Source organism: Haliotis asinina, chromosome 7 (genome assembly GCF_037392515.1).
Source record: "Haliotis asinina isolate JCU_RB_2024 chromosome 7, JCU_Hal_asi_v2, whole genome shotgun sequence".
Lineage (NCBI taxonomy): Eukaryota > Metazoa > Mollusca > Gastropoda > Lepetellida > Haliotidae > Haliotis > Haliotis asinina.
In genome coordinates, this window is record NC_090286.1 from 63,670,484 (window position 1) to 63,695,076 (window position 24,593).

Below are 24,593 nucleotides of genomic sequence, written 5' to 3' on the forward strand. Positions count from 1 at the left end.
TCTACACAGAAAAAAAATCGTCTTTGAAATTGAATGGATACGTTGAGCAGTGTTTGAAATTCCCTGATAACTGGCTTTTGTGGGTTAGCAAGCATAATTCTAAAGTAATGCTATGCTCCTCCTAATTTACATCCTTGGTATCTCCAGCGTATACGTTCCGATAAGTCTCTACTATACCCTGGACGCATCCACGGGTCAGTCCGATAATTTTACTACCTCCCTTTGTTGGCCCCGCCTTCTTACATTAGCCAGTCAGCCAGGCCGCCGTTATAACTGAGCTTGCCAGTGTCAGCAAAGGTAACGGTCGCAACTGCGAAGGTTTGCTCGCAGTGCGACTCAGATTTTAGGGAAATCATACAAACAAATTGACAGGTCCGAAACATTAAAACAACATATGCAAGAACTCCTGCTACCTCTTCCGGAGAACCTGTGCATGGTTTCTGTTGCCAAGTTTAATCGATTAGATAATTTAAAAAAACGAAGTGAGTTGTGATTGGTTCGCTCAACTTCCCAGCGTAAATACCTGATTGGATAAAAAGACAGCCAAGGAAGGCATTAAATTTATCTGGCAGAGTCGTAGATGCGTCCAGGGTATAGTGGAGACTTATCGGTACGTATACCCCGGAGATATCGAGGATGCTTTATTTACTAGACACAAGTAAATGTCCTGATGGCGCCACCTGATGCTTTTTTGCGCTCTTCACATCACCATTACTTGTCTTCCTTCTGAAGATCCGGTTAGAACTGATCGTCAGTAACCCATGTTTGTATCCATCCGTGAAGATCTAGGTTACAATTGGTCTTCAGCAACCCATGCTTGTTTCCTGAATATAGATATTCGTTGATTTGATTGATGCATGCCATCGTGAAGCAGCTGCGCAGTTCAATGCTCATGATGTCAATCACTTGACTTTCTGACCCAGACTGGATTCCTTGCGTGATATATCTAAACATCAGAGTGTGGTGTTAAACAACATCATCTTCAAGAAGAAGAAGAAGAAGAAGAAGAAGAAGAAGAAGAAGAAGAAGCTGAATAGCGATGCCCCAGCAGCAACCAAATTGAAGGACAACACAGCATTGATTAAGAAACTCAGATTCAACAGAGAACAGAGGGACAAATGAAGAATGGTGACTGTAAACTGTGTACTAAGACTAAGCACCCAAACACAGCCTGAACATTACTTCAAACAGTGCATTGTGGCTGAATGAACTCCGCGGCATGTGAAGACTCTGCGGCAGCTGGCATCGCCCATAGTCATGGCTTTGGACACTTATTAAGTGAAGCCTTGCTATAGCTGGAACGCTGTCAGTGTGGCTCAAACTTTTGACTGACTGACTGACTCACTATAAATTCTATAAAGTCCTGTTAACATATTTTTCCTGTTAAAGTGACCTGGTCTGCGAGAGTAGCCAGGCCGCGTAGTTAAAAAAATGCACGTGAAGAAATGAAAGTGGAAATAACTGACGCTGTTCTGCCGGACTTGGCCTGTCCAGGGACTGACGATGACGTAATCTTAAAGCAAACCAAACATCTCCATATAACGTTTTAGTCTATCGTCACAAGTTATGGGGTGACGAACACAACACATCGGCAGTTGTAATCACATGGTCCAGGTAAGGTATAAAGTGTACATCAGCTTCTGGCCGGACAGTCGGGGATGCCTCTTACAGCTTCTGGCCGGACTATCGGGGATGCCTCTTACAGCTTCTGGCCGGACTATCGGGGATGCCTCTTACAGCTTCTGGCCGGACTATCGGGGATGCCTCTTACAGCTTCTGGCCGGACTATCGGGGATGCCTCTTACAGCTTCTGCTCGGACTATCGGGGATGCCTTTTACAGCTTCTGCCCGGACAGTCGGGGATGCCTCTTACAGCTTCTGCCCGGACTATCGGCGATGCCTCTTACAGCTTCTGCCCGGACTATAGGGGATGCCTCATACAGCTTCTGGCCGGACAGTCCGGGATGCCTCTTACAGCTTCTGGCCGGACTATCGGGGATGCCTCTTACAGCTACTGCTCGGACTATAGGGGATGCCTCATACAGCTTTTGGCCGGACAGTCGGGGATGCCTCTTACAGCTTCTGGCCGGACAGTCGGGGATGCCTCTTACAGCTTCTGGCCGGACTATCGGGGATGCCTCTTACAGCTTCTGCTCGGACAGTCGGGGATGCCTTTTACAGCTTCTGCCCTGACAGTCGGGGATGCCTCTTACAGCTTCTGCCCGGACTATCGGCGATGCCTCTTACAGCTTCTGCCCGGACTATCGGGGATGCCTCATACAGCTTCTGGCCGGACAGTCGGGGATGCCTCTTACAGCTTCTGCCCGGACTATCGGCGATGCCTCTTACAGCTTCTGGCCGGACTATCGGGGATGCCTCTTACAGCTTCTGCTCGGACTATCGGGGATGCCTCTTACAGCTTCTGCCCGGACAGTCGGGGATGCCTCTTACAGCTTCTGCCCGGACTATCGGCGATGCCTCTTACAGCTTCTGGCCGGACTATCGGGGATGCCTCTTACAGCTTCTGGCCGGACTCAAGTCGGTTGCTCACAGATTTGTTAATGCTCATAAATTCTGATTTTAATTTCGCTGTGTAACTTATTGTTCTATCCTCTGCTGACTGTATGGGGAAACCATGTGAGTGTAGTAAGCCAAGAAGAACGTTTTATAACATTGCCTGTGTTCGCTCTAAAAAGCAGCACGCACGAGTCTAAGAGTTTATCGCAAAAGCAGAACTCATCAGAACAGAAGTGCATACCGTAAACTAAGAAATCAGTATAAGTCCATTTGCAAATCCAGCAAAGTGTTTTATCAAAACTAGACCGAAAACAAGCTGAAAGCAAATTTGTCAAATTCAGCTATGTTCTGGAGAACACTCAGAAACATTTCGCCCAGACGAGAAGTAACGAACAAGATAAGTGAGGAAACTTGGTTTGATCATTTCATGATGTATTTAACTGTACAACTGCGAGTGGTACAACTAATGATAATGGTATTGTGGTTGATGACGATCATCATGACATTGATATGGTTTTAGATGACGTTGATAATGTCGTGTTGGAATCACCCATCACGAATAAAGAAATACACACAGCTCTTAACCATTTGAAGGATGGTAAATCGCCTGGCAATGATGCTATCATATGTGAAATGATGACATGTTGTGAAAAACATATAATGCCCTTCTTACTCGCATTATTCAACAAGCATTTCGATACTGGGTCGTTTCCTGAATATTGAACAATAGCCACTATCATCCCTCTCCATAAACAAGGAAATATAAACAATCCTTACAACTACAGAGGTATCTCCTTATTGTGTGTCGTTAGTAAAATATATACCAGTGTGCTAAAATTTAATACCAGACTGACGAATTGGGCTAATCTAAAGGTTTGATAGCTGAGACTCAAGCTGGTTTTAGGCAGGGCTACTCCACTGTCGATCATCCATTTACACCAAGTGCAATTATAAATTATACAGAAGTGCCTATCTAAAAAAAAAACAAAACAAAACAAAAAACAAAACAAAAACAAAACAAAACAAACAAACAAACAAAAACAAAAAACAAAAACAAAAAAAAACAAAACCGAAAGAAATTATATGTTGCATTCATTGATTTTGAAAAAAAGCGTTTGGCTCTGTCAATCGTGTTAAAGTATGCTCATGTCTAAGACGTACAAGCGTCTGTGGTAAAATGCTGGCAGGCCTTCGAGGATTATGTAAAGCTTGCATACGATTTAGCAAGAAATGTTGCACAAACTACTTCGACTGTCCAGTTGGTCTGAAACAAGGTTGTATAGTAAGTCCAATCCTTTTTTCCTTTTTCATCAATGAACTGTCAGATGATATTATTACTGATATATTAAATATTACTACTGATAGTTGCTGATGATGTTTTTCTAGTATCCGATGCCATCCCTGGATTACAGAAAGAACTAAATGTTTTAGAAAAATTTGCTGACACTTGGGGACTAAGTGTCAATCTAAATAAAACTATGATTGTTGTATTTAGAAGGGGTGGTCGTTTAGCAAAATGTGAAAAATGGTTCTATAAAAATGAAATGATCTCAACTGTTAATAGATACGGGTATCTTGGTATTATTTTCTCCTCTACCAATTTAAAATAACTGCATGCTGCATGTGCATCTGACCTAGCTCTGCGAGGTGAACGTGCTCTGATGGAAATTCTCCATAACTTAAATATGCTGAATACTGTTTACCCCACTGTATTTTTCAACATGTTTTACTCACAGGTTGAACCTATTTTATTTTACGGCTCTGAGGTGTGGGGATTAAATACATGTAGATTCGAGAAAATTGAAAATGTACATATCACAGCTTGTAAAAGATTTCTAAATGTTGGTCGACAAACGCCAAATGCTATAGCGTACGGCGAATGCCTTTTGTCTCTAAAATATTGGTTAAAGTTAATTGAAATGCCCAATAATCGAATATCTAAGAAAGCATATGACATTTTGGTTAATTTAGATAAACATTCATACTATGCTTCATCAATACATCTTTTGTTGTCGAGCCATGGATTTGGTTTTGTATGGATTAGCCAATCAGTTGGAAAGAAGTTGATATTTCTTTGACGCTTCAAAGATGTTGCTATAAACATGTTTTATCAATCTTGGAATGGAGTTTTACAAAATAGCACAAGATATGGATCATGTAAGCAGTACAAAAGTCTTCTATCTCCAGAAAAATACTTAACTGACATTACTATAAAGAAATATCGTACCATATGTACAAGATTAAGAGCTGGTTTACTAAAGTTAAACGTCGATGAAGGCAGATGGTCGAATGTTGACTATCGTCTAAGAATATGTCCACTGTGTGAATTAGACGTGGAAAACGAGTATCATTTTCTACTTGTGTGCGAACATTATAATGACTTAAGAAAATTATATTTCGCCTTGCATTTTTGTGGTAACCCAAATATCTTCAAGTTAAAGCTCCTCATGACGACAGACAATGATACCGTAATACTCAAAGTATGTAAATATATGTTACATAGCCTTAAAAGAAGGCAAACATCATTGAATATATGATTATTGTCACAATTATGTAAGAATTATGCATTGTAATGTACATGTAGATGGGCCAATGGCCTAAAGGCATGAATAAACATACTTGAACTTGAACTAGTGGTCACTTACAGCTTCTGGCCGGACTTTAGTGGTTGTCTCTTACAGCTTCTGGCCGGACTTTAGTGGTTGTCTCTTACAGCTTCTGGCCGGACTTTAGTGGTTGTCTCTTACAGCTTCTGGCCGGACTTTAGTGGTTGTCTCTTACAGCTTCTGGCCGGACTTTAGTGGTTGTCTCTTACAACTTCTGGCCGGACTGTAGTGGTTGTCTCTTACAGCTTCTGGCCGGACTTTAGTGGTTGTCTCTTACAGCTTCTGGCGGTACTGTAGTGGTTGTCTCTTACAGCTGTCTTTTACAGCTTCTGGCCGGACTCCATGTTAACGTCGCCAATAGGATGCATATTCATACTGTACTTTTCGATAAAAAGATATTTCTGATGAATGAGAGGTACTGGAAACATATTTGAGTTAATGTGAATGAGAGGTACTGGAAACATATTTGAGTTAATGTGAATGAGAGGTACTGGAAACATATTTGAGTTAATGTGAATGAGAGGTACTGGAAACATATTTGAGTTAATGTTTCATCAGCAAGTCCACAAAGAAGTAGCGAATGCTTGGTGAAGCCACGGTGTATGAGGATGCTGAATTCACCATCCACTTCCATGTATGGCGAAAAAAGGTGCGGTAAGTGGAAGATAACAGACCCTAAACTGCTGATTGTGTTTACTGATTGTCTTGTCATGAACAGCTAGACATGTCACGGAGAGGAGACTTTCTGTAGAAACACTGAATGAGACAAGTTATCCAATATCGACAGTCCAACCTCGATCACCCGTCGCTACACAGACATGCTTAATTGATGTTGTCTGGTAACGTATCCCCAACGACAAAAGTTACCCATACGAACTTGTGTTGACCACGAACGGTATTACATAAAGACTGACAGAAGAAATTTCTGTCTTTCTCTCGAATCCAGTGGGACTGGTGTTAACTCAAGTCTTTTCGCTCATACGCGGACTTCTCGGCTGGTCTGTTTGTCACCCGAACTTGCGAACCACTCCCCGTTGTGACGCTTAAGTTCAAACATTTTAATGTGTCCAACTGTCGATTGAAGCCAGGGTTACTTCTCAACCCGGAAGCTAACCCCTTGACCCATGGAACCACGTGGAAGGTTACTGGTTACTAAGTCTTTCTGGGTTATCCAGCACAAGTTTCTCCACACATAGCCAACAGACTTTGTCCTATAACTTCTGTAGCTCTAAAAAGAAACACACGATATTGTTTAGAAATACCATCGAAAATAGTGCTACACTACTGTAGCTGACAATGGCAAAGTATACCTAGTGTCATAGAACTGTTCCGGAAGTTAACATTCCTTATCCGAGATGATCTTGTCAATAATTTCAGCCTTTGTTTTAGTCGTATATGAAGTGTTTATTTTTGGTTATCTCTTTCGGACGTATAATTGCAGCCCAACTGTTGGCAGAAGAGTGATGCATACCCACGTTTCTCACGCTTTAGACACGCTTGAATCAACGGAAGTTCAAAACGTTGAGGCATTTCCACTCAGGGTAGACAGAGGTCAGTGGAATACATGAATACGTGTATTATCTAACACTACTTTGACACACATTCTCGAAAGACAGGATTATTCATAACGGCTATTCCTTCGTTATAATGCCACTTTGAGTCGTTCCCTGGTATAACAACCTTGTCGTTAATTAAGCCTCTTATTTCAGTATAATGTCTGTATGAACCCATGTGGCGCAGAGCCACACTGATATGACAGATATACTGCTGATATATGGTATAACAACCTTCCCCATCCGTTACTCACTGTAGACCAACTCTCACTGATCACATAAGAAACCACAGTGACACAGTAACATTGAGGTACTAGCTAGTCATACTGCCATACTGACTCCATCCGTGGAGCTATATTTCCCATTACTTGATGGGTATAGATATACTGACATCCATTAGAAACGCATCGTGACAATGAAACGTTTTATTTCCCTGATCGCACGATCCGATCTTAGCTAACATCGAGACACTTTCGTGCGAGATATACAACGGGGTTTAATGTTAAAAGTGATATTTTCAGTGTTGCATGATCTAGGAAGAGCGAGTTGGAATCTGGAGTTCAGGAGATCAAAGAAAACGACTTTAACAGCCATAACATATTTTGACATTTGTCAGCACGACCTCCGTCCTAGTTTCCTTTCGGGTTCGTTCTACAGTCAACGTATTTGGGGAATCTAACTCCATATTTTCCACTTCTTTTCTGTAGTCCTGCTTTTCCACCCCACACAGCAGCTCTACACGGACGCGTCCTTTTCGACAGCTGCTTTTGATAACGTGTCAGCGAGGTACATGTATTCCGTTCTTTTAGACGACGTTGAACCTGTATGGCTGCAAATGTAGGAAAGTGCGCTGGAGATGATGAAAAGTATTGTTTAACAGTCTCTTAGATATCTTCTCCGAGGACTAGTGATCACTCGGCACTGTAACATCATGGTACCACTCAGGTACCACTCAGGTATTGGTCAACAGTTCACACATGATCGTGACAGCAACACCCTCTTTCTCAGTCGGTGCGTAGTTTGCTCTGCCGATTGGAGAGTTGTACTGGTGAAAGCTCCTGGGCATTCAACTCTTCCAATTCCGATGGCAATAGCATCCAGGGCCCCGTTTCACAAAGCTCTCGTAAGCCTAAGATCTCGTAACTTTTCTCGTAGCATCCGTAGCTCCTATGTTACAGTATAGGAGGTACAATGGCTACGAGAAAACTTACGAGATCTTAGGCTACGAGAGTTTTGTGAAACGGGGCCCAGCTATACAAGACATTGCTTGTTGACATAGAAGCACTTCGGCGTTGTGGCACTCGCTCTCATGCTCTTTGTGGACTTGAAGGCAGTTTCGTGAGCACTGGGCCAGACACATGTAGCAGCCTTGTGTGCTACACTGTCAAACGTTTCACTACTGCGAGATGAGCCGTGCATCTTCACAAGTAATTGCACATGTCTAGGAAATGTTGAGCCTCCTTTCATCTAAGTTGATGATGGCATGTCAACACCCGCTCTGTCAGGTGAGGGGTGATACCGTCGTGGGGAGGCTAATCCAGGCGACTATTTTTACTTCAAATTGAAAATAGTTTGTTTATAGTATGACGTCTCGACACTCTCCACAGACTGACATCGTTTTTTTATTAGGCACTGATCGACTGTTGGTATGGACACTTGGGAAATTCGATTACCTTGCTGAGCATTTGACTTGGCTCTATACACACTCCGATGAACCCGTCGGATTTCTCCCTGAACAAACTGTTGGACACCTAGTCAGTTGGTTCTGTCACCTTCTGTAGTATACCTTGATCCCTGATCCTTTTCACCTTTGATACTGGGTTGTGCCTGCACTGTTTGGACGTTAGGGTTCGTCTTCCTGGTTAAAGAGTTCCCTAGAGTTTCAAGACATGTATGAACATCTTTGAAGGTGTGTAGTATAATTCCGTGCTATAACGGCATTTGGAAGGTAACCTTTTCTTATTTCTCACTTACATCACCTCAACCCTCCTGCCTGGCTTGACGCTCAATGTGAGGTCATCACATGATTACTCCCTTCCTCCACAGCATTTGAAGAATACCATGTCATCTTCATTAATCCAAGTTTCATACAGTCCGTACCTAACTCCAAAGGGAGCTGGCACGAGTGCACCCTATAGCGACCATGTCCCGCGTCTGGAATAGGCCGGTTCCATGCATTATGATCAGTGATAACAGGAATAGGGTGATGCATTGCTAATTACAGATTTTCGTATATTTTCAGTAATTCTCTCAATCTGTATGTCATTGTTTCGTGTATATCGGGTATTTAGTTCCCTTGTCTTCGACGGGTCAATAGTGGCATGATGCCATGTCTCCAGTAACTGAACATGGCATCTGACTGTAGATGAGGACACTCCCATGTTCGGAACAAGACGGGTAATATGAATACAAAAACGAAGCAACTAGGAATATCGGAATCCTGTCCCGTATGAATTAATGTTGAAACTATTATGTTGTCATCTACAATCCCCCAATATAGGTAATGACCTTGTAAAGCCACAATTACTCACCCATCAGGGTCCCAGACATATTACTTCTATGTATATTGCTGTAAGTTGTGGTAGTCGGACTCGTGTTTGCCGAGCACTCAAGCTACCGTTATGTAATGGAAGCGGGCGTTTTCACACTAAGCAAAGTGGCTATGTTTTCAGTGTATATAGATGTAGCCTACATTGTATTGTTTGATGTCCGTGCCTCACACGACTCAGAGGGCGGTGTTTACTGTACACGGGGACAATGAAGTGAACCAACAGGATATGCAGTAATTAGGGTCGACAAATCTAACGATAAATTCTCTCGCAGAGAGAATGTGGAGGCTGTAACTGGTGCATGACAGAGTGATTTCTACACAGTTGAACAGAAACCTATTATTACATACACAACTTAAGCTTTATTGCTCGCTATTTGACAATCTGTTGGAAGGTATCCAGGACATATTCTGACATTTTGGAAGAAAAATATCTACCTAAACTTAAATTTAGTACATGTAGGTCGGTTTCTTGATCTAATGCAGACAAATGTAGCAAATGGTCCTGAGAAAAGGATCAGCATTAGATCACTTGAGGGTTCGAACAAAGGGACATGATTCAGCATAATGATCTGGCCGAATCTTCCAGGGTCAAACATGTACGAGATCGAGCTGGTCAGAGGTAACCCAAATAACCAATCAAACCCTTGATGGCTATTCCAACCGTAGAACCGTTCGCTGCGTAGGAAGCGTTCATAATGTATGACCAAGAGGTGTGTGAGATGTGTGAGGTGTGTGAGTGGTGTGTGTGTGAGTGTGTGTTGGTGTGTGTGTGTGTGTGTGGTGGGTGGATGTGCATGCCCCCTACTCACCCATCCAAAACACGCACGCACGCACGTTTATGTAGACACAAAACCAATAAGAGGCGAAAGAAAGACGCCCCTGTGTCGCCGGAGAACAGTCAGCTACTGATAGTGTCATTCTATTTCGACCTTCACTTACTATAAAAATAAGGTTTGTGCAGGCAGCCGGACCAGCCAGCCCGCTGGCATAACCATCCTGGAGACTTTCTTTTTTTTTTCTTCTTATCTTGCTGTGTACTCTATATTGCATGTTCGGGATAATACATTTAACGGGATAGAAAAAATAATTTTATTGCATGGTACAATATACATTATGTACATACACGACAACATATAAACGTACAAAACAAATATATTAACAATGATATAATAACATTCTCCATGCACTGTCTCCCTCAACAATACCCCTTGCGTAGGAAGGTAATAGTGTCGCACAGTATTTGGCCACTAGTACACATTACTATACATATTACATTCTTCGTGTGTTGGCTAGGTTTTACCAAGAAAATAGTGTTCAAAAGTAACACCACCTGCTGTTAAATGCCAGGGAGTTGCCGATGTCACAAGATGGCCGAAAACGAAAGGTGACAAGTAGCGTGATTCCATGTATGGTTTTTATCTGACACTGGTGCCCCTACGACTCAACACCCAGGGAAGGTGTTAACACATGCTACTTGTTCACTACATTAACAATGCTGATCAGGACCCTGAAGCCTGACAAATATATAAATCAATTAACTAACAAATACATATATCTATACATATGTAACCGACTACGTTCAAAAGCAAAAACGTATGCCTGGCTGTATCAGATCATTTATCATCAAAATATTTGTACGCTCAGAACACAGTAAGATGACGTCGGAGACATGCCTGGATTCTGAGCATACATTTGATGGTTTGCAAGACATGTGTCACACTGACCAGTCAGTTATAGAAATGTTAATGAACACGGCACCAAACCTGATTGTACAACATTTCTACGACTCGAAATGTTCGTTAATATTTTTCATTAATATATATAAAGTTCAGGTTTCACCTGAAGTTTCAAACAGCATACCTGATGACGTAAACAAGGGCCCCTTGCATCTCTCATGAGTAAAATATTCGACGCTGCATTCACGCACTATATTCTACACTTTCATGGTATCTGAGTGAAGTTCACCATCAACAATTGGGCATGTTAGTGTGACCTTCATGAATATGCAGCACATTATTTACATATGACTGTGATATGACAAGTTATACCATGACACTGCATACCATGAAGCCAAAGACGGGTCTGCGGAAATACGACATGAGCTGTGCAAAAATACCAGTACTTGATAAGATGCTTGTTCTTGTACGACAGAACATCAGAAATGTTGATTGGGTAAGTGGTAATTAGATTTCTAAAAACAAAATTATTGGATCATTCCTGTAGAGACGACCTGCGTTCTACAGCCCTGTGTAAGCATTTGAACCCCCTCCCGACCCTCCTAGGCTGCACGATAATGACATAAATAAGATCGGATGTCTTGTGAACGCTAGTTCTAACGTTTAAAATATGAAATAATGCTGGCAAATGTTCATTATGACCACGGTATGTGGTCTCAGGGAGCAGACTCATCAACATATTGCTGAAAATGATTAAGGCGGTATGTACAATGAGACAATGAGTTTTTAGTGACTGAAGAGCTTGGATTTAAATGCGCAATATCTCACGACAGTCACATACTAGGTGGTATAAATGTGTATATTCAATATACACGAAAAGACAGCTGTAACAGTAGCAGATTGGAACTGTATGAATCCCAAGTTTACTTTTGAGACAGGACGTACAGCTAACGCCATTCCTTCAGACAATTGTCAAACTGACCTCATGTAGTACTGAGTTACTTCAACACAATCCCTTACGTGCAGCATACTGGCTTCCTCTGTGCAAACTGCACCCACTGCACCTTGCTGTACACGCTAGGACGACACGGAGGTGGAGGTACAGTATGGAATAAGTCACTTAGGGGTTCAAGTACCACTCCCTGAACAAATGGAATCACACATTTTCAATGTTTAAGATTATATCCAGTTTTCTTGAACTTGATCGTTAGTTTTTTCCAGAATGTGCCTGTATTATTACCTTTTGCACCACGTTTAAAGTCATCTCCAGTTTCGTGCCCACTGTCGCTGCTCGAGCTCTCGAGACTTCCCCATCGTGGACCGCCATTCCGTGCTTGTAAGAAGGACTCGTATGAGGACTCATAGGGTACACCGTCCCGTATTGACTTCTTCTGTGGCTTTCTGGCTGCGCCATCAAGCCCGATACCCAGCTTGGTGTCGTTAACGCTATAATACCTCAAGGTCGTCTTGCCGGTGTTCTTTGCATTTTGTTTGAACAACGATTTTGATGAGTCTCGTTTCGGCTTATCGCCCCTCCACGCCTCTGTCCGAGACTTGCTGTCCTTCTTCTGAAGGACCCTCCGCGAAACTGGCGGTTTGGATCTAACCGTGTAGACAGGTCGATCGAACTCATAGTCTTCCTCGTCGTCGGAAAGATACCGGGAGAAGTCCTCCCCTGGAAACTCCTTGTATATACTGTCTCTTCTCTTGTCGTGTACTCGGTCATCGCCCTCGAAGTCCAGAGTCATTTCTTCCTCTTCGTAGTCAGGAGCTGGGACATCGACGCCGCCAATCCTCTCCACGGGGACGCTCTGTCTGGACTGGCTTCTCTGTTCTCTGTATACGTTTCCATGGTGCAGAGTTGCTGACGTCGAAGAGTCGTTGAAGACGGGGTTGGAACTGAACTGGTTCCCAGACTCAGAAGACGAAGCGATGAAGGGTTCCTGTATTTCTGAATAAATGTTCTCAGATGGTTCAATTGTCATTGGAATATCTTTGTCACCGATGATAAAGGCTTTGTTCACCTTTCCTACTTTGTCTCTATCACCATGTTCAGGATTTGCGCTCTTGTCAATCGGAACATTTCCACTCTCATCACTGGATAGTATTTTAGGTTTGTAGGCTCCCAGTTGAGAGAAACCGCCACCTTTTCCTTTGCCATTCAAATTGTATTTCTTTTTACCTTCTTTACCTTCATACTCAAAGCCACTAGTCGATTGTCCAATAAATAGTTCACGCACATGCGGACCGCGGTTCATTGCCATCTTGAAGTTGTGGTTCACTCACTTATTCACAGATACCTGGAAAGATAAGAATATAGATTTATGTTCCAAATGACATACACGGAAGTGATAGTCTCCGAGATGTTCACGTTCTTGCAGACATTTAGACAAAGGAAGAACACAGCTAAAGGAGTATGTTTGTTTCAAGACAAGCACAGCTACTTCATCATCAAGTACCATGTCCAACATCGAGACCGATTGTTAATTGTTCATGTGTTCGTGTAACACTTCAGAGTTTCAGCTCACACAGCAGACAGCAATGCGTAAGGCAAATGATGAGATACGTTCATCTCACCTTAACACCATGCTCACTACATCTCCTCACATCACGTTCCATAACGTCCCCTCATGTCTCGTCACGTCACACAACGTCAAATCATGTCTCGTCACGTCACACAACATCAAATCATGTCTCGTCACGTCACACAACGCCCCCTCATGTCTCGTCACGTCACACAACGTCAAATCATGTCTCGTCACACCACATAACGTCAAATCATATCCTGTCAGCGTCCCATAACGTCAAATCATGTCCCGTCACGTCAAGTCATATCCCATCACGTCCCAAAACGTCAAAGCATATCCCGTGACGTCTCATGTCAAATCATGTCCCGTCACGTCAAGTCATATCCCATCACGTCCCAAAACGTCAAAGCATATCCCGTGACGTCCCATGTCCAATCATGTCCCGTCACGTCCTATAACGTGAAATCTTGTTCCGTTACGTCCTATAACGTCAAATCATATCCCGTCACGTTTCATCAAACCTCCGTCCGTCCATCATATACTACGTCATCTGCTCATCTGCACAATTACACATCCGTTTGTATTTCACTGCTATTGTCCTGTTTACTACCTATACTGGGTAGATCGACCAACACCTAGCTGTGCGTTCGTGACAACATGTTTGAAACCACATCCTCACGCCTCGTACTTGTAGTTATACGATGTGTGTGTGAGGACATCCGGGTGTATTCATCTGACTTGATATACAACTGACATGTGACACCTGGGAGTGCACATGCCGTTTGGACACTGATCGTATCAGGCTAGACAGCGCCTTGAAATAGTTACATACGCCCTATTATGCTGATTAATGTAAACGAGCGTAATAAAAACTCACCTCCATACATTTATTATACAGAATATAACAAGATAAACATGCTGCATTGAAATAGTCTAAAGTCCTTCTCTGGGATACATGGTGAAACAGTCAGCTGTACTCTGACGTCAGTAGATTTGTTAGAATAGAATACAAGTTATTCTGTCCTGACAGTAGGTTGTGGGACAGGAAGAAGTAGAGCGTGTCGAAGCTACTGGAGGAAAACAAACTCCATACCATACACACTTGTCAACACTGTTCCATTGTCAACTTACCTTACCCGTCGCCTTGCATAAGGCTCACGATACATTGAACATTGGCCGGTTTTGCTATCAATATGAAGTACGACAGTAACAGTCTTGAGTCGTTGGTGTCGCTGACAAATACACGGAGTGGGAGACCTAGTTACGTCTTTAGCACACATTACTCGTTCAATCAGTACATGTTAGATTATATGCTTTGACTAAGAAGTAAAGCTGCACAAATTCGTCATCATTTGGTTACCGTGAATTAAAACGTCGGCCCCTTCACGTTATGGCTATCGGTATCTCTGTCATGTAAGCCAATACAATCATACAAGTACTGCAATACAAGCAGAAAACATATCGTTAAGTATAGTCTTCCCACTGTGAAATGACATGACTTGAAACACATACTGGAGTCACATTAAGTCAATTCCACGACCTTAGGACTAAACCTGTATTGACTCCCTACAATAACACCGTTCCATATCCTATTATCAGGACAACTGAGAGTCCGATAACGCCGGTGAAAACATCTACCGTCTCTGTAAGGATACCAACTGATATAACCCACACCCCTGTGTTCTACACGCGATTGCCCCCTGGAGAGAGGTAACCGGGTATGTTGGGTGTGGCCAGATAACCAGTGACGAGAACTTGATAATAAAATGTCCGGTATAAACAAGGAATTAAGTTGCTGTCTAATTTGTGAGTCACTGACTTGAGGAGGCATTTCACAATGTTCTGCTGATACTGAGTTTTCTAGACAGTACGTTAGTTACGGTATCGGGAACCCGTTCTCAAGAATATTTTTACGATACATGACGTGTTTCATCACTTGTGAATGGTAGTGAATACACAAACTATTCACAAGCTTCTATTTATCGCAACAACCAGCTCCCTCATGCTTGAATACATCTCAGGCAATAGAAGACTTACTACTCATTCCTATGATTCAGAAAACCGCAATAGTGAGGAGAAACTGGTTCTCGTCCAGTCGAGGTCAAGATGGTGCCATTGGTTGTACGTGGGGAATTAGATAGATATATAGAAACAGATGCATAGTTTACACCCAGAACGACGTTAAAACGTCATGAATCAAATTTGATTGTCTCCATGAGCCTAGATGCTTTATCTCCACACCTTCCAATATTGTATAGCCATGGTGTAGTCAGACGTCGGTAGCTGGCACTTACAGTGGGAAAGCCCAGGATGTCAACTCACATAACCCCCAAATATATCAGCAAACATGTTTCTGAAAAACCCTTTTGATAATGCTGTTGACTGTAATCTCCTACTGCATTGCTTTATACATTCATTGATTGCACATTGTGCTTACATCTCAACTGTAATCACAGTGGGCACGTATACACTGTAACACCCAGTATGGGACTCACTATGTAAATCCATTGCCCATATTGTGAAACATAACCAGTGTGATATATGTCATATGTGCACAGTTTTGTTTCTGTATTCTTCGTCTGGGACGTCATTTAACAAATGTGACGTTAGTAAAGGGACCGTCACACTTGCTTTACTTTACTGAAAAAAAATACATGAATAAACTGAATAATGCAGAAATTATTACACTGTATAGGATTTGAATTGCCCTTCCCCTCCCTCGGTCAATACGCAGTGTTTCACACTCGCCTCGTGTAAGTCGCATGACACACTTGCTTGAGTAATAATCTCTATTGCGACATTCGTGCTTAAATAACGGTATACACTTCGCTCTCGCTCGGGAAATACCAACTTCTAGGCAGTCGTGTCGTAAACATAGTATGCCATGGGCATTCATATAATATCCTCTACATGTTGAACATTTTCATAATTGAATGACGCGGAGACAAAACATAAACCTGGATGTAGAAAAACAAGCTATCGCGTAATACATGTATAAAATTACAATTTGAATAACAAGGGCCCTGGGATAATTGTCAGATCGACTCACCAGATCGGCTGGCTAATGGTTCATCTTTCTTGTGGCGTCGTATGGAAGGAATCGTTGTGTATTTTCTCAGGAATTTCTTAGGACATTCTCTTCAACACACTCTATGGCCGAAAGTTAAAGCCTCAATCATAGTCAATACATTCACAATCTGTATTCGCCATGCCGCTGTATAAACACTAACATTCACACAGAATACAGTATTGCTAACCTATGCTGTCGTCACGCGGTGACATGTTGAAAGCTTTTCACTGGAGATCATGTGTCTTGCCCAACTACCTGGAGACTAAGCAGTTTTGCAACAATGGGGCTATTTACCCCAGCACCTACCCCGTCTACCCGCCACACATCAGCACACAGCCAGTATGGGATCTCTCACCAGCTGGATTTTCATACAGAGCTATTGGCAGAGGAAATATCCGCTATAAATAACCGGTATATATACGACTTGCTTTCCAGCGCGATGTCAGTGGGCTCGTGACGGGGACAGGCGCTGCAGCAGTGAATGGATCGCTCTTCGCGGTGTGATGTCTTGAAAGTGCTTGGTGGGGTTGACTAAGATGGGCGTGGCGTGTAAAGGAAACAATATATACTTGATTCGGATGTGCGTCACCGCTATAGGGAGATGTCGGGATGACGTTCACCAGCATCATAACAAATATGTTTAGCCCGAAGGAAACATCTGACACACCACATGTCAGTACGCTGGGCAGACAATTTGCTTCTAACACTCTTGAAGGATAGCCTTAAACAATTACGTAAGACACCAAGAGATATAAGTGCATTACGTAACACTTTGCATAAATATCAGTATATTATCAAAACCCTTCATGAAGCCACCCATATAAACACACCACATCGACAATCCTTCACCATGCCGTCTAATAAACCAACATGATTTGAATATAACACAAAGTCAATATGACCGACACTACCGTACTGAGAAATACACTACAAGTCACAATCAATAGGCCGTTAGCGGTATTGAGGTGGCGACATGACATTAAGCCTTTCAGACAGATATCACTCGCAAATTATTTTACATGACAATCATTAGGTGTTACTCGTTATATACCGATCATATTAAATATCAGACAGGTTACATTACGCCATAAAATAGATGGCTAAAACAGTGGGACGATGGATATGCTGAACTCCCTTTAACTGAGTTATCGAACGAGTATAAAAAGAACCATTACACTCCATTCCATATTGCTATGGCTGGTGCAGGTAATACAATCAGTAAAGTATCCGATCAACCTCCTGTTCATGTTCGTCTTTTACTTCCTAGTGTGAAACATTAACAAGGAATCGTCCAATCGGTTAGAGAACTGGGACATGAACAACTCATAAAGGACATTATTGCCTTAAATGTGTGGGCTAACACCTACATCAACACAGCATCCCCTGAACACCGACCTAAGGTAAACTGTCTTGGTGCCTGACGAGCTTTCACTGTCAGCTTACCTTACAAGAACGTCTAGCAGGGAATTGCTGGTGTTATGCAGGAATATATCAGCAATGAAATATTCATGTGCCGGCTATACGTCAAAATAGAGTGGAGCTCTTCTTGCAAGGGTCGAACATGCACAGGATATCGCGTATGACTTATTGATATTAATGTCAAAGCTATAGAGGTAGATGGATGCAAGGAAAACGAGGTATGAACTCACTGGCAAGCCATGGCACTTTCGGAAGTTTGCCTCAAAAGTTATGAAAACTGGGGCTTTCGCATTGCATTATGGGTGTTCTATAACTAAACACTTCTGTACCTTAGACGCACCTGATATTATCTGAGCAATCAATGTTAAATACAATTTCAGCAACACACATGCAATGTGTTGTGTATTTTTTATTCTAATGTTGGTGTGTATCAAAGTAACAGTTAAACTTAAAATGTGTTTTGGATATATTTTGCCAAATGCGTTAAGGAACAATCTGTCAATGTAGAACAAGTCCAGTAAGCAATACTTGTGGTACCAGGTGACCAACTTGTATCGTTTGGGCAGGCTGGTGATTGTTGATGATTTCACGTAAGCACTGGATCGTCTGGTCCAGCCTATATCACGCACAGTTCGTGGTCGTAGATATGGATGACTGCTGACCCCACAGATAACAAAGCGTACAGAAACTTGTTTGATCTATGACTTAATACGTAATTAAATTCGCATGTGATTCGAATCCTAAATCATGGGCTTGATTGGTCTTGACTATTTTCATCATATATGTTTTAGTTAGAATCAATAATTGACATAAAGAAACAACATAAAGAATGAGAAAGAAGACATCAGTATATAAAACTTATAAAAATAAATAATACATTACAGGTAGAAATCAAAATTATATGCATTTAGAAGTAGTAATAGATATATCTCACGTCAATACAGCGAATGTTCCTGACTTTGACCACTGTGGAAAGGCCGGTCACCTGGAGGACTACCTTCACCGACGTAATGGTGTAACCAATCTCAATGTGATCGGCTGGGCGACAACTATGCATAGGCATCAACCCAACACACGTCACCACTGCACCTCAACGTTTCTTCCTAAACACGAAACCAAACAACTGACAAATCCACAGCCGAGAAACAGAGGCCGACTTACTGTGACATACATGACATTGGAGTTATCGCCATGAACATCACGAACTTGCATAACTATCGGAACGTGTATCACCTGTAACCGTGTTCTTGAACATTACAACAAACACCCGAGGCTTATCCTTTCATAATGTTAGTTGTATGTCTTCTGGGTCATCCTGGGAGAAGCCGTTATGTTACCCTGCCAGGCTGAACCCAGTGGGGCATGACCTGTATTATATCTCTGTAAAGATTTCCTTGCCTAAGGCGTGCCTGTGTTGAGAACCCCACCCGAGCTACCGGGCTATAACTTTGTTTATATCATGCCGTGAGATACAGCGATATATACAGGTTACAAGCAGACGTCAGCATATGCTTGTCTACAACACGCACGAATGCTTTTGTATTATCAAGTAAGTAAACACATTGCAAATACTGTCACGGGTGTCCTGTGTTCAGTTAAATGTATCTGTATGCTACAGCGCCTAAGTGGGAGCCTGGTGGTTCGTGAAAGCTACAGTATCTGGGAGTACCTTCGAATAATACAGCTGAATCAAGCCTGAATAGATAGAATTCCTGAAGTGATTCTCTGTGGACCCCCGATGCCCCAGAACACCTGTTGCAGCTCACTCTAGAAACGACTATGATAAAGTTGGCCAGAACTGGTCACGAAGCTCTGCTCTCTGCCTGGACGTCATGTCATTGCAGGTTATACAGACGGGAGACTAAGGCGTTTCAGGAGGCTAGGGGGTGGTAGTTAGATGTGTTGAGTGAAACATACTAGGAATCTACGAATTTCGGTTCGAATTCAGCTTCCTCAGTTAATGTTTTTAGCTTCGCCAGCCCCATTCACGTACCCTGGATTCACTATAAACGTAACCGTCTTCCAACTGCATCACAACAGTCTTACCACCTTTATGCGGTGTTCAAATCGGTTGTTAGCTCAAGTCACAGTTCAGTAGAATAGAGAAGGGTCTAAATGGTACGAACATCCCTGGAATGTTTCGGTTATATATACTTGTGACAGTAGATCTTATAAACAAATGACGGGAGATGGTTCTATACACATGTGACGGTAATTGGTGAAATACACGAGACGGGAGTTGGTTACAAACACACGTGGCGGGAGTTGGTTAAAAACACATGTGACGGATGTTGTTTATGTACACGAGACGGGAGTTGGTTACAAACACAGGTGACGGGAGTTGGTTACAAAGGCATGTGACGGGTGTTGGTTACATACACACGTGACGGGAGTGGTTACAAAGACATGTGACGGGAGTTGTTTATATACACGAGTCCTGTTAGCTACTGGTACCATGTTGTCATAGCATTGTGACGTCATAAGCATTGTGAGGTCATGGGCAGAGTAAACAGGTAGCCTTACTGTTCGGTTCAGCTCAACCTCTTGAGGGGGCTAGGATAAGCCCCGAAACGTCGTGAAAATAAGCTCAAGAAGTTGCTATCCATAAAATTTGTCCTGTATGAGACGGGAGTTGTTTACAAACGCACGTGACGGGAGTTGGTTACATACACGAGACGGGAGTAAGTTATATATGAGTCATCAACATGACCAAGTTAGCAGCACTTGCCTAATACGTTTCACCTCAATGCGCATGTGCACATTCTGTGTTCATACAGTGTGTCATTTTACGGTGTCACAGTATGAACGTCTCATGACGTCACTGTGTTCTGGTTATACAGATACTTTCTCTTCTGTAGAAGTGATAAAGTTAATATTCTAAGCAACGCCCTTAAATGATTCAACAAAAATATTCTTCTATATTCCACTTTCTATACTGACACTTATTCTATATTGACAGCTACTAAGTAAGACACGTACACCTGTGTAAGACACAGCTACTGTGTAAGAAAGCTACTATGTGAGACACGAACAGCTGTGTAAGACATATCTGCTATGTAAAATACGTACATCTGTGTAAGACACTTACAACTATTGTGTAATACCTTTACAACTTCTACTGTGAAAGACGCAGCTATTGCGACGTAAGGCAGCTACTGTTTAAGACACTGATAGCTGAGTAAGTCATAGCTACTATGTAAGGCATATACATCTGTGTAAGACACAGCTACTGCATACAACACAGCTACTATTTAAGACACGTACAGCTGTGTAAGACAGGTGTAACTGTGTAAGACAGTTACTATGTAAGATGTACAGCTGTGTAAGACACGTACAGTCGTGTAAGCCACGTTATGTATGAAGGAACCTACACCTACTGCTGTGTAAGACAGACAACTACTGCTCTGTAAAAACACAGCTACTGTGTAAGACACGTACATCTGCGTAAGACACAGTAACTGCGATGTAAGACAACTACTGTTTAATGTACTGACAGCTGTGGAAGACACAGCTAGTATGTAAGGCACGTACAGCTGTGTAAGACAGTTACTGTGTTAGTCACGCATAGCTACTGCCATGTAGGAACTTACGTCTACTGATGTGTAAGACACTTAAAACTACTGCTGTATAAAAACAGATACCGTGTAAGCCACGTACAGCTACTGTGTAAGCCACGTACAGCTACCGTGTAAGCCACGTACAGCTACTGTGTAAGCCACGTACAGCGACTGTGTAAGCTTACGGCTACTGTGTAAAACACATCTAACTGATGAGACACTTGCTCCTCCTTTTGATAAAGTTAAATGATTTTCCGTTTGCTGTGTTTCCCATTACTCAGCCTCCACCCTGTTTCTTTCAGCCGCGTGTATATACACGTACTGTGAACACTCATCGACACTTCTAGCGCTGAGATGTAAGTGATCCACTCTGGCAACCGCGTCCAGCTAACATCTAGTCAGAAGCCAGGTGTACTTCACATTAAACTATTCAGAACATTAAGTGGATTTTACGCTCTAGGACCGGCTGGAAACAACCCACGTTAGATCTGTTGGTCTGATACGCATGGTGAACGCCGATCAATACTAAACACCTTCGATTGCCCGGTTATCGTACGACATTCATCTTTCACTACAAAACTGTTTGTTCATATCTGGACAACGTGTTGACAGTATGTCGAGATATCACCCACCTTATCACAGTAGTTGCCAAAGGTCCACCATTCTCAATCAAATGTAGATGCTCCTGTTACTTCTACTCAAACTGCCGTCTGCTTCACTCGTCGTGTGGTGTTCGGGCCGTCTCGGAAAGTGTTCTTCGGGTAGCACGGTTTCGTTTTGGCGAATGTTGAGTTGTTCTTGGCTTTTCTATAATCATGTCTAGAGATGCATAAGGTAAAACGAAACTGCGTTTGGAATGACGGTTCATACCTTCGCAGTGATCGTGTGAGGTGTGTGGTTGAATGAACATTTCAACGATCTGCAACGCTGACCTTATAACCTGTATTTTCAGTGATACTGTTCCATGAGTCAATACGTAGAGCAAAACCAAACACTAAACATTCGCTCAAACACAACACGTTTGTGACTTGCGGGTAAGTGAACCGGTTCTCTGGGTGTCACGATGGCGCTTATATTTCTTCATAGTGAATTACGTCGACGACTACAAACCCACCATGACCCGTGTGCTCAACTCTGTCGGCGTAGTCTAAGTGCATGCAGGGTCGTGGTAGCTGTAGGCGCGTCTGATCAGTACAAACCTTTCGCTCTGTTATTACGTACATGTCTGTGACTGAATATGATGGGTGGCTTTCATTCTCCAATTGTTCTAGTCACTGGTGGGTTTTTCTCTCTAAAAGTAACGATGCATACATATCGGCAACAAATTTTAATATGTGTGCCATACAATGTCCATACATTTCCAGTGTTTACAACCTCCATGACGACTCTCATGCTTTAGGACAAGCGGCAATATTCTACTCGCAGGCAGCACACCTATTCTCTCAAAGGGGCACATGTGGGCACGTGCGACTCAGTCGTCTAGAGCGTCGCAAATGGCTGTTCAGGGTCTCTCCCTTAAGCAAGCCAGGATGCTGTGATCGGAGAGTTCGTACCCCGGAAATCGACCTGACTTAGGCTCCATGGGTAACGCCATAGTTGTGCATTGGAGACGTAGACATCAACACACCCCACACCGGCTTCGCTTCCACATTTGGGAAAACTCCAAGCCAAGGAGACAGACCCACGAACGTTGTTAGAGCCACGCCCTCGCGCTCCCCCTGTATGTATATATTAGAGTATTCCCCGTATATACAGTACACGTGTCCATCCCTAGATCAGGCCACCCACCATACCCACCTCACACATCATCGCCGCAATATGAGCAGCCCTATGTCAAGTTCGTTTATTTGCTGTTGTTTAACCCCTCACTCAGCAAATATTCCACCTGTATGACGGTGACAATCTGTAAATAATCGAGTCTGAACAAGATAATCCAGTAATCAATGTCATAAGCACGCATAGATCCACGCACTTGGGAAACAACGGCGTGTTCTAACAACCCGACCCTTCTTACAATAAGCATCGGCTGCTGAAGATTCTGACTCGCATCTTCTTGAGCACCTGTGTCACACTGACAACACACACTCAACACCCTACAACGTATCACCTCACATATTGTACACACCATCTATACAGTCAAGGCAACACACACCTGGTGCCCAGCCTCAACCTGTATCAAGTCTATATCCCTTTATCAAGACAACCCACACCTGGCACCCAGCCTCAACCTGTATAAAGTCCACACCCCTTTATCAAGACAACCCACACCTGGCACCCAGCCTCAACCTGTATCAACTCTATACCCCTTTATCAAGACAACCCACACCTGGCACCCAGCCTCAACCTGTATAAAGTCCACACCCCTTTATCAAGACAACCCACACCTGGCACCCAGCCTCAACCTGTATAAAGTCCACACCCCTTTATCAAGACAACCCACACCTGGCACCCAGCCTCAACCTGTATAAAGTCCACACCCCTTTATCAAGACAACCCACACCTGGCACCCAGCCTCAACCTGTATCAAGTCTATACCCCTTTATCAAGACAACCCACACCTGGCACCCAGCCTCAACCTGTATAAAGTCCACACCCCTTTATCAAGACAACCCACACCTGGCACCCAGCCTCAACCTGTATCAAGTCTATATCCCTTTATCAAGACAACCCACACCTGGCACCCAGTCTCAACCTGTATCAACTCTATACCCCTTTATCAAGACAACCCACACCTGGCACCCAGCCTCAACCTGTATAAAGTCCACACCCCTTTATCAAGACAACCCACACCTGGCACCCAGCCTCAACCTGTATCAAGTCTATATCCCTTTATCAAGACAACCCACACCTGGCACCCAGCCTCAACCTGTATAAAGTCCACACCCCTTTATCAAGACAACCCTCACCTGGCACCCAGCCTCAACCTGTATCAACTCTATACCCCTTTATCAAGACAACACACACCTGGCACCCAGCCTCAACCTGTATCAAGTCTATATCCCTTTATCAAGACAACCCACACCTGGTACCCAGCCTCAACCTGTATCAAGTCTATACCCCTTTATCAAGACAACCCACACCTGGCACCCAGCCTCAACCTGTATCAGGTCCTGTAT

General features: G+C 43.0%; 1 protein-coding gene across 4 annotated transcripts; it reads right to left on the reverse strand.

Annotated features, from left to right (window-relative positions):
- Window positions 1–10,302: 10,302 nt before the first annotated feature.
- Window positions 10,303–22,236, reverse strand: LOC137291610 (uncharacterized). 4 transcript variants are annotated; one of them, XM_067822999.1, is made up of 2 exons: window positions 22,110–22,236; window positions 10,303–13,203 (listed from the first exon to the last, which is right to left on the reverse strand). In XM_067822999.1, the coding sequence occupies exon 2, from the start codon at window positions 13,165–13,167 to the stop codon at window positions 12,070–12,072; it is 1,098 nt and encodes a 365-aa protein (XP_067679100.1). In that variant the 5' UTR covers window positions 13,168–13,203; window positions 22,110–22,236; the 3' UTR covers window positions 10,303–12,069. The 4 variants fall into 4 exon arrangements, with proteins under 4 accessions (XP_067679100.1, XP_067679101.1, XP_067679103.1 ...); XM_067823000.1 differs by lacking the exon at window positions 22,110–22,236 and adding an exon at window positions 18,855–19,220; XM_067823002.1 differs by lacking the exon at window positions 22,110–22,236 and adding an exon at window positions 16,808–16,945.
- Window positions 22,237–24,593: the final 2,357 nt, after the last annotated feature.